Consider the following 15,774-nt stretch of genomic DNA (forward strand, 5'->3'; position numbering starts at 1 on the left):
TCACAGAGCACAAATACTCTGCACCAAGAGAAAGCCTATTGATTGCACGGGGAGAGAAATGGTTTGAATTTGTCCAGAAATAATCACCAGACGTTTGTCAGACTATCAAGTTGAAGGAATCAGAAGTCTCTGTCAGTCTAAAATTTTTCAAAGCATATAATGAGGGGGGAATTGCAAGTAATGGGTGAATACATTTTCAAAAATACTCGGTAATATATATTACAGGTGCACTATCCCTTGTCCGAAACCCTTGGGACCAGATGTTTTTCGGAATTCGGAATTTTTCGGATTTCAGAGTGTATTCAGAATCAGTATGTAACACAGCACCCCGTAAGCAAACACATTAATATTTCTGCAGCGAACCTTATGAATATTCACACTGAGTGGGATAAATAAAGACTATAAATAGTATTGCAGTTTATTTGTACAGTAATAATTTGGTAAATTAAATAGTGGGATAAATATAGACCATAAATACTCTAGTTACGCTCCACGAAAAAACTTTCGGTTTTCAGAGGTTTTTGGTTTTCGGAAGTGCGGATAAGGGATAGTCTACCTGTACAACATTTGGCTGCTATTGCGGGAAGCACGATCAACACTTAACGTAGTATCTGTGTTTACAGCGGGAGAGAGAGAAAAACACATATTTTAATCATTTCTTTCTGGCCGTCTCAGATTTATTGAAATTAACTACCTAGTTCTCAAAAGGGCAACTTTCTCACATATCATAACCAACACTGAAACAAATATATGATAAGGAGGGGAAATAAATTCCAAATAGTGCTAAACAAACATAAGCACTCTGGGGGGAAAGGACATCATTGCCAAGTAATTGTGTGATTGACAGATCAGATGTTGAGAGGCTTTGTGGAAAAGTAATTGTTTTGGCCACTAGAGGGAGCGACAGCACTTTTATTTTGAAAAGGCCATTTCTGCTGAATTCTGCAAAAGAGTTTCTGGTACAGAGTTGTTGGAAATGGGCAAGCTTCCAACTAACTACCGGAACTACAAACTATGTCGTGGGCAATTGGGTCAGGTTTATTTGAGGTTTAGTCCCCTCTCTATCAAAACATAAACTTTATCAAAGGACTTTATCAAAGTGTAAACATCCTCTTTCCCTCCCCAATCACACTTGTTTGGTTTTACAGATTGCCACCGAATTCAATTATTCAGTTTGTGAAACTCGGTCCTTTCAGGAAATGCTGTGAAATTTCAATTTCCAGATCAGACTCACCTTGTGAAACTCATCCGGGAGTTCGAGATTGTGTTGGCATCTATTTTGAAAGAAGAAACAAAATTAAATGAATCGCTGTTAAACTCAGATATTGGTAAAAACTCTGGATTACTAGCCCAGTGACAGTACCATTACGCTACCGTTCCCACCATTAGTTAAAAAACAGCACTAGCAAAATAATGGGACTAAAAGTCGATAAATCCCAAGCACCGGGTGGCCTACATCCTAGGGTTTTGAAAGAGGTGGCCATTGGGATAGCGGACGCATTGGTTGTCATCTTCCAAAATTCTATAGATTCTGGAACGGTTCCTGCAATTTGGTGGGTAGCAAATGTAACCCCGCTATTTAAGAAAGGAGGGAGAGAGAAAACGGGGAACTCCAGACCTGTTAGCCTCACATCAGTAGTTGGGAAAATGCTGGAATCTATTATAAAGGATGCAATAACTGGGCACTTAGAAACTAATAGTAAGATTGGGCAGAGTCAACATGGATTTATGAAAGGGAAAGCCTGTTTGACAAACCTATTGGAATTCTTTGAAGATGTAACTAGTGGAGTAGACAAAGGGGAACTGGTAGATGTGGTGTATTTGGATTTTCAGAAGGCCTTCAATAAGGTCCCACACAAGAGGTTGGTGAACAAAATTAGGGTACATGGAATTAGGGGTAATATACTAGCATGGATTAAGAATTGGTTATCAGACAGAAAACAAAGAGTAGGGATAAACGGGTCTTTTTCAGGATGGCAGGCTGTGACCAGTGGGGTACCGCAAGGATCGGTGCTTAGGCCCCAGCTATTCACAATCTATATCAATGATTTGGATGAGGGGACTAAATGTAACATTTCCAAATTTGCTGATGATACAAAGCCAGGTGGCTGTGTCAGTTGTGAAGAGGATGTGAAGAGGCTTCAAGGGGATCTCAACAGGCTCAGTGAGTGGGCGAGAACATGGCAGATGGAATATAATGTGGATAAATGTGAAGTTATCCACTTTGGTAGAAAAAACAGAAAGGCAGAGTATTTCCTAAATGGTGAAAGATTGGGGAATGCAGATGCTCAAAGGGACCTGGGTGTCCTTGTACATGAGTCACTGAAAGTGAATGTGCAGGTGCAGCAAGTCATTAGGAAGGCAAATGGTATGCTGGCCTTCATTACAAGAGGATTTGAGTACAGGAGTAAAGAAGTCTTACCCCAATTATATAGGGCCTTGGTGAGACCACACCTGGAGTACTGTGTACAATTTTGGTCTCCTTACCTAAGGAAGGATATACTTGCCATAGAGGGAGTGCAACGAAGGTTCACGAGATTGATTCCTGGGATGGCAGGACTGTCGTATGAGAAGAGATTGAGTAAACTAGGCCTGTATTCTCTTGAATTCAGAAGAATGAGAGGGGATCTCATTGAAGCATACAAAATTATTACAGGGCTTGATCGGGTGGATGCTGGGAGAATGTTTCCCTTGGCTGGGGAGTCTAGAACCAGGGGCCACAGCCTCAGGATAAAGGGTAGGCCATTCAGGACTGAGATGAGAAGAAATTTCTTCACACAGAGGGTGGCGAATCTTTGGAATTCTCTACCCCAGAGGGCTGTGGAGGCTCAGTCATTGGGTATATTCAAAACAGAAGTCGATAGATTTCTGACTAGTGAGGGCATCAAGGGATATGGCGATAGGGCCGGTGAATGGAGATGAGGCAAAAGATCAGCCATGATCTCATTGAATGGCGGGGCAGGCTTGAAGGGCCGAATGGCCGACTCCTGCTCCTATTTCCTGTGTCCTATGTTCTGTGGAGATGGAAAACTGCGACGCTACACTGCCACCACTGGCAGTACGGTGTAATTACAGTGTGATTAATGTCGAAAGAAAGACTTGCATTTCTGTAGCGCCTTTCACGACCACCGGACGTCCCAAAACATTTCACAGCCAATGAAGTACTTTTTGAAGTGTAGTCACTGTTGTATTGTGGGAAACGTGGCAGCCAATCTGCGCACAGCAAGCTCCCACAAACAGCAATGTGATAATGACCAGATAATCTGTTTTAGTGATATTGATTGAGGGATAAATATTGGCCCCAGGACACCGGGGAGAACTCCCCTGCTCTTCTTCAAAATAGTGCCGTGGGATCTTTTACATCCACCTGAGAGGGCAGACGAGGCCTCGGTTTAGCGTCTCTTCCGAAAGACGGCACCTCCGACAGTGCAGCACTCCCTCAGCACTGCACTGAAGTGTCAGCCTAGATTTTTGTGCTCAAGTCTCTGGAGTGGGACTTGAATCCACAACCTGCTGACTCAGAGGCGAGAGTGCTACCAACATAGGCAGTTTCCATTATACATGTGGACATAGGAAGTTACAATGGAAAAAATTGACAGGATGTGTTTGCAGATGGGACATTTTTAATGTGTTATATCTAAAGAAAGACTTGCCTTTCATCACCTCAGGACATCCCAAAGTGCTTTCCAGCCAATGAAGTACTTTTTTTTTTGAAGTGCAGTCACTTGTAATGTACTATAATGTGCTCTGCTGAAGCGGTGTTGTACTGGAGTGGTGACTTGTAAGTGCAGCTGCAGCAACGGACCTTGGGAAACCATGGGGAGCTGTGAGAGAGCATTTAGTTGGAGTTCTCGAGCTTTATTTGTTATTTCGGTATTTAGACAGTTGACTGTATTGAATATCCAACAATAACAAACTTGAAAGAAAGAAAGACTTGCATTTATATAGCGCCTTTCACAACCTCAGGATGTGCTGAAGTGCTTTACAGCTGATGCAGTACAGTTTGAAGTGTAGTCGCTGTTGTAATGTAGGTACGAAACGTCAATTCGGGAGAATCGAAGTCCTGGGTTCTCTCCCGAATTTTGTTCAACAATGTTTTGTAGATTTGAGCCCTTGTCAGGGTTTTGAGCTTAGAATCCAGGTGGACACTCAGTGCAGCCCTTCCAGTGAGGTGGTAAATCAGGACCCCATGATCCAGTGATTCAGGTTGATGTTAATGATCGCATGACACTAAAAGCAGGGATTATCTAAATTTATGTTTGTTTATTGGTGTAGAATTATTATTAACGAAGCTGGCTAATGTCAATATTAAGTGGAGATGAAAGGGCTGAGTTTGCGTTGCTAGTGGGCAGCCTTTGGAACTGTCGCCCTAAACCCCTCCACCCTGCTGCTTCTTATCCCTCCTTCCAAAGCCTCCGTCTTACTTACCATTCTGACTGTGTTCCGGTCACCTTCTCTAACTCCTTCCTACTTCTCGTCCACGACTCCTCTTGTAACTATTGGATGGAGATTCATGGGCAGCGCACCGATGATCTCCGGATGTGGTGTCCAGAGAGCGAGGCTCTCTGCTGGAAATGCGAACGCAGAAAGTTGCTACTCGAGTGTTCACATGAGCAATAAAATATCAGTTGTTGACGAGGGCTTTGCTTTGACAGACACCAGAAAAGCGTGATGAATAATGTAGACCAACTCTCTGCTGCCATTAATAAAAGTAAAACAGCACCCTCTTTAGGATATGTAAGAGCTATCCACTTCATATAAACTCAACCTTATCAGGATATTGGTCGAGTATTTCCATGTGTTGTTAATGTTTCAGCAAGTAATAAAATCTGGACTTATTCTGCCTTCATATTTTTTCAATCTGTTTCACTAATCTTACCAAATATACTTTGATTCTGAAAGAACAACAGTTTGCATGGTTATAATTTTCATATCTTGAGTCTCGAAGTTCTTTACAGGCTTTCACACAACAACCCATCCTGGGTCACTTTACAGGGGGGGTGGTAGACAAGAGGTAGTGACTAGGGCAGGGCATTGAAGCACAGTCAAAGAGAGAGAGGTTTTGAAGAGGCTGTTGCAGGGGCAGGAGAAGCTGTCCATAAATATAAGATGGTTGCTAATAGATCCAATTCAGGAGAAACCATTACCCAGAGAGTGGTTAGAATGTGGAAGTCGCTACCACAGGGAGTGGTTGAGGCGAATAGCACATTCCAGGGGGCGAGCTAGATAGGTGCACGAGGCAGAAAGGAATAGAAGGTTAGGGTGAGATGAAGAGGGGTGGGAGGAGGCTCGTGTGGAGCATAAACACCATGGAGCAGATGGGCCGAATGGCCTGTTTCTGTGCTGTAATTTCTATGTAATTCTATGAAAGTGGATGGGTTAAAGAGAGAGTTCCAGAAAGCACAGATACAGTCGCTGACAGATCGCAGCTGATGGAGCAAAGGGCTGGGGTGAGGGTAGAACATTACACAATTATACAATTACAAATAGTCTGTTAGTGTCTGGACTATAACCCATATTTCTTTTTGGTTTTTGCTTTGTCTAAAACATTTGTTGAAAAATGTCATTATACGTTTTACTTGTTAAAAAAAAATCTTTTCCCCCCCCACAGTGTCCCAGTAAAACTTACGATCCCTCGATAAAGTCTACCAAGGATTTCCCCGATGAAGTGATCAGTTTTATACGGTATCACCCCGTAATGTACAAGTCTGTGCACCCAATGACTGCAAGCCCCGTGTTTACCAGGATCAACGTCGACTACCGACTGACCCAGATTGTGGTGGATCATGTGATAGCAGAAGATGGACAGTATGATGTCATGTTTCTTGGGACAGGTAATGAAAACCTCTACTGACTGAGTGAAAACATCATTACCTGAATGAATCTTCCCTCAGTGCAATACGGCCCAAATAAACACTTGGATGTCTTTGACCTTTCCATTGTTCCTCTTTGTTGAACCATTTTGTACAGTGATGCGGTAATAGTATCCTGATTCCCCCTCTCCCCCATGACTCCAGGGATATGGAAAACAGATTTGGGGTGTACACATTGACCACAAAACTTGAAATCAAAGAACTTTCAAGGAGGTTGCCTGTTTAAGTGAACATTCACATGCTCCTTTTGCCCTGCGGGTGGCGCTCTTTGTCAATCTATAACTTCCTTCATCTCCTCTCATCTCTGCTTCTTCCCCTTCTTTTCTCTTTACCTCTTTTTCTTTCCCTGGCTCTCTTCTTCCTCTTCTCAGCTCCATGTGTGAAATGGGACGCGAGAAACATTGTCCTTTGCTACAATATCCTATCAGGCCAAAGAATGAATGCTCGCCAGCTCTTTAAGAGCTCCACTCGGAGTCTGACAATATCAGACTCTCAGTATCTGAGCACAGGGGAGAAATAGAGAAGCATTGTCTGTAAAACCAGGTTCGATTACTCTCCAGAGATGTGAACCCAGTGCCCAGCTGAACTAAACTGGACAAGGAGTGTGGTTTGGGCCACTCTCAGAATCAAATCCAATTCCAGGAGGAAACCTTTCAAGAACAAACATAATGGAATTATAAAAATAGATATGCCCTGCACAATGGTTTATAAAGTGTTTATAATACTAGTAAAATATATAGTAGAATCTATTAAAAGTACATTGTGGAGTTTCACTATATAAGTGGTTGGCCGATTGAGTGAAGGAAGCACCTTGCATGTTTATGGTATTCCAAAGGGCTTCATATCCAGTATAGTGCAGCCACTGTGCTTATTTAGGCAAACACAGCAGCCAATGTATATGATTTTGGTGGTTTTAGTTAAAAAGGATGCCAGAAGATCTCGGCACTGTTCTTGAAATAGTGCCGTGGGATCGTTTCAATGCAAATGAAAGGTAAACAGGGCCTCAGTTTCACATCTCACCTGGCAAAACCTCTGACAACACAGCACTCCCACAGTGCCGCACTGGGGTGTCAGCCCAGATTATATGCTCAAATCCTGGAGTGGGCCATGACCCCACAACTCAGAAGCAGGAGTTCCACCAGCTGAGCCAAGCTGGCAGGCGTGAGGTGTTATAAAGAAAATGCTCAAAGCACACAGCGGGTCAGTCAGCATCTGTGGAGAGATCAGACAAGCTGATGCTTCAGGTGCAGATTCCTCTTCAGAACTGAACAAGGAGAGACTGAAGGGCAGAGGAAGATCCCAGTATAAAAAACCCAGGCAAACCCAGTCAAGCAATAGACAGGAACATTAAACCATTAGCAAAGCAAAAGGTGTGTGGATAGCTAAGGAAGTGGAAGGCCTGGGGAAACATGAGAAGGTGGGAGAGACCTTCACTGTATTCGCTTGGTGAAACCTGTTTAATCTCACACCTGACACCAGGTGTTTCTGTTTTCCATCTCTCCCATTTTCTTGCATTTCCCTAGGCTTCCCACTCTTTAGTTTCTTTAATATCCTAATGTTTCTGTGCAGTGGAACAGAATGAACACCACCATCCTTTGCACAAAGGTATTTATCCTGGATTCACTTTTAACCATCTTAGTTGGAATTCTTGTTCCGTGTTCCCCTACGGAAGAGAAGGGTCATTCCTTATCTACCCTGTCAATTCCTCCATTGCTTTAAACACCTGAATCAGGTCTCCCCTTAACCTCCTCACCTGCAGGACGTATAACCCAGGTTTACTCACTCGCCCCAGAACTCGGCCCTTTGTCCCAGAGCCCCCTGGTGAATCATCGCTGGAATTTCTCCAGCGTCAGTGTAGCCTTCCTAAGGTGGGACGCCCGAAACTAAACAGCAACATTGTCTGACACAGGAATTCAAGTGTGATTGAATGAGAGTGAACATTTTTTGAAGAGTGAGATTAAGAGAATCGGTCAGCGTGCGGACGGAGATTGGGTACTTTAATCCGGGGGACATGGGATTACGCGGCTTCTGTTGTTGAAGCACAAGTTCCCAGTTTCATTGCGAGTGGGTAGGTATTTCACTATAACAAATCTCACGTTCTATTCAGTCATATGTTAAGTGAGCAAGTGAGATATCTAATTATTAGTTTGAACAGGGTTTTACTCTATCGGAGGCCATCAGCCAGATATTCGGCTGATTCACTCTGTCTCAGTTGTTTCCTTGTTTGGCTCCTCCTGGGTTAGGTTGGCGCCCGAGGGGGAATCTCTCTGATGCACTGTGCCACAGAGTGATAGGATCTGAAAATAAATATGCTTCTATATATTGGCCCAGAAATTCGGGTCGGGGGCTTCCCGCGGGTGCAAGCCCCCGACCTGCACTTACCTAGCGCGCCGGCAGTTGAGCTCTGGGCCTGCGTAGAATTCCTCTCCGGGGCCTGACCCAGAGGCCAACGCGCTGTGCTTGCGTGTCCCAGGGGCGCAGTTAGTGCGATGCGTCCCCTGGGATCACGTGAGCCATGGGCAGCCAATCGGAGGAGGGAAAAGCCCATTCATAAGATTGACAGAAAGACCTGTCAAAACATATGAATGCTGAGGGCCCAAAACAGCAGTTAACCTTCAAATAAATTTTTAAAAAATCACACTTTTTGAATAAACTATAAATTACATTAAATAACTATTTTAAACAATAATTTAAATTTTTGAAAAAAATAATTTTATAAAAAAACGGGGCTAAAAATAAACTTACCTTGCTTTAAAGTATTTAAAAATAATAAACCTGTGGAAAAAATGTTTTAATTTTAATTAATTGACCACTTACCTTTTAAAATGCAGGCCTTACGCCTGGTTTTTACATTTCTAAAACCTAAAGACTTACCCTCACGGAAAAACCTGTAAAAAAAACGTAAGTTCAAAGCGCACGCGCAGGCTCCCGCGTGCACGCGTTCGACCTCTGAACCCCTTCGTTCAGAGGACCGGAAGTGCCAGATTCCAGTGCATGCAAGGAACCGGCATTTCCATCGGGTCCACGTGTGAGTATCCCGTGCGTAATCGCGCGTTGGGACCCGAATTTCTGTCTAAATATCTGCAAGTGCTCACACAATGCATGACTTTATGTACTGCAGTTGACTGTTTATATAAGTAAAATCTGGGTTAGTGCTCGTAATTCCTCCTAATCACAAGGATGTGATTTCCGTCAGATCATTAGGAGAAGGGAGTTAGCCGAAGGCAGGTGCTGCCATGCATTAAGGGAGAAAATAATCCGAGCGTAGATCACCCTGCGCCAATCTCGCCATCCCCAGGCACTAAATCAGGAGCAGAGTAGGCCGAGAGCTGGAGCAGATCATAAGAACATAAGACGTAGGAGCAGGACTCGGCCATTTGGCCCCTCGAGCCTGCTCCGCCATTCAATAAGATCATGGCTGGTCTGATCTAGGTCTCAACTCCACTTCCCTGCCCACTCCCCATAACCCTTGACTCCCTTATCTCTCAAAAATCTGTCAATCTCCACCGTAAATATATTCACTGACTCCGCCTCCACAGCTCTCTAGGGCAGAGAATTCCAAAGATTCACGACCCTCTGGGAGAAGAAATTCCTCCTCATCTCTGTCTTAAATGGATGCCCCCTTATTCTGAAATTATGCCCCCTAGTTCTAGATTCCCCCACGAGGGGAAACATCCTCTCTGCATCTACCCTGTCGAGCCCCCTCAGAATCTTATATGTTTCAATAAGATCCCCTCTCATTCTTCTAAACTCCAGTGAGTTTAGGCCCAACCGGCTCAACCGTTCTACATAAGTCAACACCTTCATCCCAGGAATCAACCTAGTGAACCTTCTCTGAACTGCCTCCAATGCAAATATATCCCTCCTTTAAATAAGGAGACCAAAACTGTACACAGTACTCCAGGTGTGGTCTCACCAACGCCCTGTACAGTTGTAGCAAGACTTCCCTACGTTTATACTCCAACACCCTTGCAATAAAGGCCAACATTCCATTTGCCTTCCTGATTACTGAAACACTAGCAGCACTGCACCGATTGCCCATCCCTAGTTACCCTGAGAAGGTGGAGGTGGGGCATTTCTTTGAGCAGCTGCAGTCCATGTGCTGATGGTGTTTTTGTAACAGTGATAGGTGGGCCGGAGTCATTAACGAGAGCCGATCATTCGTTGTTGCTTCCTTTTCTGGGGAAAAGGTTCTTTAAATCTTCATTATTTTTTTTCCGCCCTCAGACATTGGAACAGTTCTAAAGGTGGTGAGTGTCACAAAAGAAAACTGGATCACTGAAGAGGTCGTACTGGAGGAGCTCCAGGTGTTTAAGGTAAGGGCAGCTCCGAACGTCATAAAATTTAAAAGTGCAAGCTCAATTATAATTGTACCTTCTGCACTTGTTGTGTAACTAACACACATTGTTTATAGAATCAAAGGGGGAGAAATTGGGTGAGTAGCGCCACCTGTTAGCGCCTAAAGAGGCAGTCAGTGGCTGTAGCGCCACTGGCTGCGTCTCCGGCGATATTCAGTAGGGGCGCTAATGGTGGCGTTAGGCATTTGCGCTGCGCCGCCACCGATGACGTCATCGGTGTGCGCAGCGCCCCATTCGTGCCTCGTTCGCGATATTTGGTAGCGAACGCCGCAGTTGCGCCGCTCGCTACCCACGCCCGGTTCACGGGGCCTTACTGTGCTGGCAGCGGCGCAAGTTAAGGTGGAGGTGCGGGGCGGCCGCTTTTTCGGCGGCCGCCTGCCAGCACCTCTGTCCCCGGCCTCCTAACCGCCCCCCCCCCCCCCCACGGCATTGCCGGCTGTTTCCTGAGAGCCCGGCACTTCTCCTTGGTGCCGGGCTCATTTGCCGGCACTCGCGATCGGGGATCACGCTGTTGCAGGCACCTCCCCCTTAACAGTGGGAGGAAGGCCTGCAGTACCACAGCGTGCCATGTCGCAGCGTGTGGCGCTGCGGCACGTTGCTCTGCGATAATCAGTTTCAGCGCCCTAAGAGGGACGCGGAGCGCCTCGAGCCTCGCCCCGTGTCCCTCGAGCGGCACTGAAACTGAATTTCTGGTGATCGGTATCACTCCGATCGCTGCGCTAAATCCTGTGCTCAGGCGACTTTTGCGCCACTTTGGCGCCCCAACCCAATTTCTGGGCCAAAGAATTAGCGAGCGCAGAAGGAGGTCATTCGGCCCATCGTGCCTGTGCCGGCTCTTATGAAATTTTTATGCTTTCCCTGGAAATTTTGTTTGTTTTGTTAGTCTGAGTGGAGCCACCTCGGGCTAAATATGATGACAGATAGTTCCTCTGTTTTATGGGGGCATTCTTACTTCAATGCTAAAGTGACAGAATAACTCTGGAGTTAGGTCCCATCCTGACTCTGGAGGAAAGTGCTCTGAAAGCCAGTGGGAGGAACCATTTGACATCGTACGTAGTATAAGTCCACTGTCAAGAACATAAGATGTAGGAGCAGGACTCGGCCATTTGGCCCCTTCAAGTCTGCTCCGCCATTCAATAAGATCATGGCTGATCTGATCTTGGCCTCAACTCCACTTCCCTGCCCACTCCCCATAACCCTCGACTCCCCTGTAGTTCAAATGTCTGTCAATCTCCATCTTAAATATATTCACTGACTCCGCCTCCACAGCTCTCCAGGGTAGAGAATTCCAAAGATTCACGGCCCTCTGAGAGAAGAAATTCCCCCTCATCTCCGTTTTAAATGGGCGACCCCTTATTCTGAAACTATGCCCCTAGTTCTAGATTCCCCCACGAGGGGAAATATCCTCTCAGCATCTCTTCTTAGGCAGTCCCTCAGAGCCGAGGATGACTTGCCTCCACACTAAAAAGTGAGTTCTCAGGTGACTGATGAGTCCAATGCGGGACCTACAGTCTCTGTCACAGGTGGGGCAGACGGTGGTTGACAACGATAGCAGTACGGCGTTCCGGTCTGTCGCTGTTGGGGTTGTCCATGAGGGTCCTGACGTTCCAGGTCCCGAACTTCATTTTAAAGGGTGGAAGATGCCTGTGCGTGAATTCTTTTAACGTGGGGTGGCCGCTGCACACCAGCTACCACACGGGCTTGACAGAGCAAGGTCTTGGTCCAATGGCAAGGGATCCAAGACGATTGGAGACCAGGCTCTGCTACAACGGCCTAGCACACACACACACACATACTCCTACTGTCCTCCTCCCTCCTTCCCGCAGGTCCTCTCTGCCTGGGTTTCATAGGATGCATTGTGGTCCTCCCGACCCCGCTGTTGGCCCGTGCCGCACCTTCCCTGGGCCCCGACCATTTTTTTTGTAAGGTACCTGATTTAAAGCTTTTAAATTGCCCTTTATAAAGATTTCCTAAATTTGGAGTTTAAAATTCAGGACCTTATCTTCCCCATTCGAGTGATGGGAGTTGGTAATGATCTGTGACACAGTGACTGAGGGCTAGCTACAAATGTTATTTTTAAGAAAATAAATGGTTGTGCCAACTCCTGCCTCTTAAACCTCTGCTCTGTGCCTTTCACAATCTCAGCCTCTCTCGTGAACTGATCATGTCAAGCCCCCTCCGAATCTTATACGTTTCAATAAGATCACCTCTCATTCTTCTAAACTCAACATCAACAACTTGTATTTATGTAGCGCCTTTAATGTAGTAAAACGTCCCAAGGTGCGTCACAGGAGTATTATAAGACAAAAAATTTGACCGAGCCACAAAAGGATAAATTTGGATAGATGACCAAAAACTTGGTCAAAGAGTTAGGTTTTAAGGAGCGTCTTAAAGGAGGAGAGAGAGGTAGAGAGGTGGAGAGGTTTAGGCAGGGAATTCCAGAGCTTAGGGCCCAGGCAACAGAAACTCCAATGAGCATAGGCCCAACTTGGTCAATCTTGTGAACCTTCGCTGAACTGCCTGATTTTGAAATGATCCTTGGATTGCTTGGGAGCTTTTTAAACATTTTAAACGTTTTAAACTTTCCCAAAGCTAATTTAAATCTATTCAGAGTCTGGATGCTGCTGCCTAGATTCTCAAAATATTTTAAATGTAACGGTAGAGGATGGGGCCCTGTACATGCCAGTAAGCAGAATTCCTTGCTGGCTGGGAGCCATGCGGTATAAATACGATGCTCAAACCAGTAGCTCCAGTATAAATCCACCCAATGGTTCCTACAGTGGTCTGATAATAAGGCCAGGAGACAGATGTACATTGTAAAGACTTGTCACTGATTGCCATTATCTTTCCTTGGCTGGTGGGTTGCTTGTACTAGAGTCAGTCTCTGTTGATGAATGATTCAAAAAAGTTTAATAAAGAAATTTAAACTTCTGGTCAGCGAGCAGGGCTTAGTAAAAGGAAAAAAGGAATTGATTTTTGAAATAGCCACATGGGAATATGATGATGTGGCAATAACGGAGACCTGGCTCAAAAAACGGCAGAATTGGGTATTAAATATTCCTGGATATAAGGTGTTCAGGAAAGATAGGGAAGGAAAGTTAGGAGGTGGGGTGTCAGTATCGATTAAGGAGAATGTTACAGTGCTGAAGAGAGAGGATGTCCTGGAGGGGTCAAGGACAGAATCTATGTGGCGAGAGTTAGAAATAATAGAGGTGCCATTACACTACTAGGTGTATTCTATAGACCACCAAATAGTGGGAAAGATATAGAGGAGCAAATTTGCAGATAAATTACAGAGAGGTGCAAGAACTATAGAGTAGTGATAATAGGGGACTTCAACTATCCTAATATAGACTGGGATTGTAATAGTGTAAAGGGCAGAGTGGGGAAGAATTTCTGAAGTGTGCCCAACGAGGGAGGAGGCATTGCTGGATCTGGTTCTGGGGAATGAAGTAAGTCAAGTGAATCAAGTGTCAGTAGGTGAGCATTTAGGGATGAGATAGAGAGTAAGATGAAGCAGAAAAAGAGCGTGTGTAACAGATGTCAGGTCGAGAATACATCTGAGAATCAGGCTAAATATAGAAAGTTCAGAGGAGAAGTGAAAAAGAAAATAAGAGAGGCAAAGAGAGAGTATGAGAATAGATTGGCAGCTAACATTAAAGGGAATCCAAAAGTCTTCCAAAGGCATATAAATAGTAAACGGGTAGTAAGAGGAGGGATGGGGCTGATTAGGGACCAAAATAGAGACCTATGCATGGACATAGAGGGTATGGCTGAGGTACTAAATGAGTACTTTGCATCTGTCTTCACCAAGGAAGAGGATGCTGCCATAGACATAGTAAAGGAGGAGATACTGGATGGGATAACAATTGATAAAGATGAGGTACTAGAAAGGCTGGCTGTACTTAAAGTAGATAAGTCACCTGGACCGAATGGGATACATCCTAGGATGCTGAGGGAAGTGAAGGAAGAAATCGTGGAGATACTGGCCATAATCTTCCAATCCTCCTTAGATACGGGGGTGATGCCAGAGGACGGGAGAATTGCAAATGTTACACCCTTGTTCAAAAAAGGGTGTAAAGGTAAACCCAGCAACTACAGGCTGGTTATTTTAACCTCAATAGTGGGGAAGCTTTTAGAAACAATAATCAGGGACAAAATTAACAGTCACTTGGACAAGTGTGGATTAATTAAGGAAAGCCAGCACGGATTTGTTAAAGGCAAATCGTGTTTAACCAACTTGATTGAGTTTTTTGATGAGGTAACAGAGAGGGTTGATGAGGGCAATGCAGTTGATGTGGTGAACATGGATTTCCAAAAGGCGTTTGATTAAGTGCCACATAATAGGCTTGCCAGCAAAGTTGAAGCCCATGGAATAAAATGGACAGTGAGAGCATGGATATGGAATTGACTAAGTGACAGGAAACAGAGAGTAGTGGTGAACGGTTGTTTTTCGGACTGGAGGAAGGTATACAGTGGTGTTCCCCAGGGGTCGGTTCTAGGACCACTGCTTTTCTTGCTATATATTAATGACTTAGACTTGGGTGTACAGGGCCCAATTTCAAAATTTGTAGATGACACAAAACTTGAAAGTATAGTGAACAGTGAGGGGGATAGTGACAGACTTCAAGAGGACATAGACAGGCTGGTGGAATGGGCGGACACATGGCAGATGAAATTTAACGCAGAAAAGTGTGAAGTGATACATTTTGGTAGAAAGAATGAGGTGAGGACATAAAACTAAATGGTACAATCCTAAAGGGGGTGCATGAACAGAGAGACCTGGGGGTATATGTGCACAAATCGCTGAAGGTGGCAGGGCAGGTTGAGAAAGCGGTTAAAAAAGCTTACGGGATCCTGGGCTTCATAAATAGAGCTATAGAGTACAAAAGTGTGGAAATTATGATGAACCTTTATAAAACACTGGTTCTGCCTCAACTGGAGTATTGTGTCCAATTCTGGGCACCGCACTTTAGGAAGGATGTGAAGGCCTTAGAGAGGGTGCAGAAAAGATTTACAAGAATGATTCCAGGGATGAGGGACTTCAGTTACGTGGATGGACTGGAGAAGCTGGGGTTGTTCTCCTTAGAGCAGAGAAGATTGAGAGAAGATTTGATAGAGGTGTTCAAAATCATGAGGGGTCTGGACAGAGCAGATAGAGAGAAACTGTTCCCATTGGCGGAAGGGTCGAGAACCAGAGGACACAGATTAAAGGTGATTGGCAGAAGAACCAAAAGCGAATAAGAAAAAACTTTTTTACGCAGCGAGTGTTTACGATCTGGAATGCACTGCCTGAGCGGGGGGTGGAGGCAGATTCAATCGTGGCTTTCAAAAGGGAGTTGGATAAATACCTGAAAGAAAAATATTTGCAGGGCTACGGGGAAAGGGCGGGGGAGTGGGACTGGCTGAAGGGCTCTTGCAGAGAGCCGGCACGGGCTCGACGGGCCTCCTTCTGTGCTGTAACCAATCTATGATTCTGTGAAAATGTTATTTTCCCAATGTAAGGCTTCAAAGACTTGCTAATACTTATATATATTGTATAT

At 44.9% G+C, this 15,774-nt stretch overlaps 1 protein-coding gene across 3 annotated transcripts in view; it reads left to right on the forward strand.

Annotated features, from left to right (window-relative positions):
- Positions 1-15,774, forward strand: part of sema3d (sema domain, immunoglobulin domain (Ig), short basic domain, secreted, (semaphorin) 3D) — a 428,206-nt gene that overhangs the window by 347,192 nt on the left and 65,240 nt on the right. For all 3 annotated transcript variants that reach the window (XM_086010839.1, XM_086010838.1, XM_086010840.1), the window contains 2 exons: positions 5,612-5,834; positions 10,101-10,189. In XM_086010839.1, coding sequence (XP_085866965.1) covers positions 5,612-5,834; positions 10,101-10,189 — 312 coding nt within the window. The remainder of the gene's footprint in view (positions 1-5,611; positions 5,835-10,100; positions 10,190-15,774) is intronic.

The sequence above is a fragment of the Somniosus microcephalus genome, chromosome 17, assembly GCF_052327205.1.
Source record: "Somniosus microcephalus isolate GS21.2 chromosome 17, FLI_Smic_1.0, whole genome shotgun sequence".
Taxonomy (NCBI): domain Eukaryota; kingdom Metazoa; phylum Chordata; class Chondrichthyes; order Squaliformes; family Somniosidae; genus Somniosus; species Somniosus microcephalus.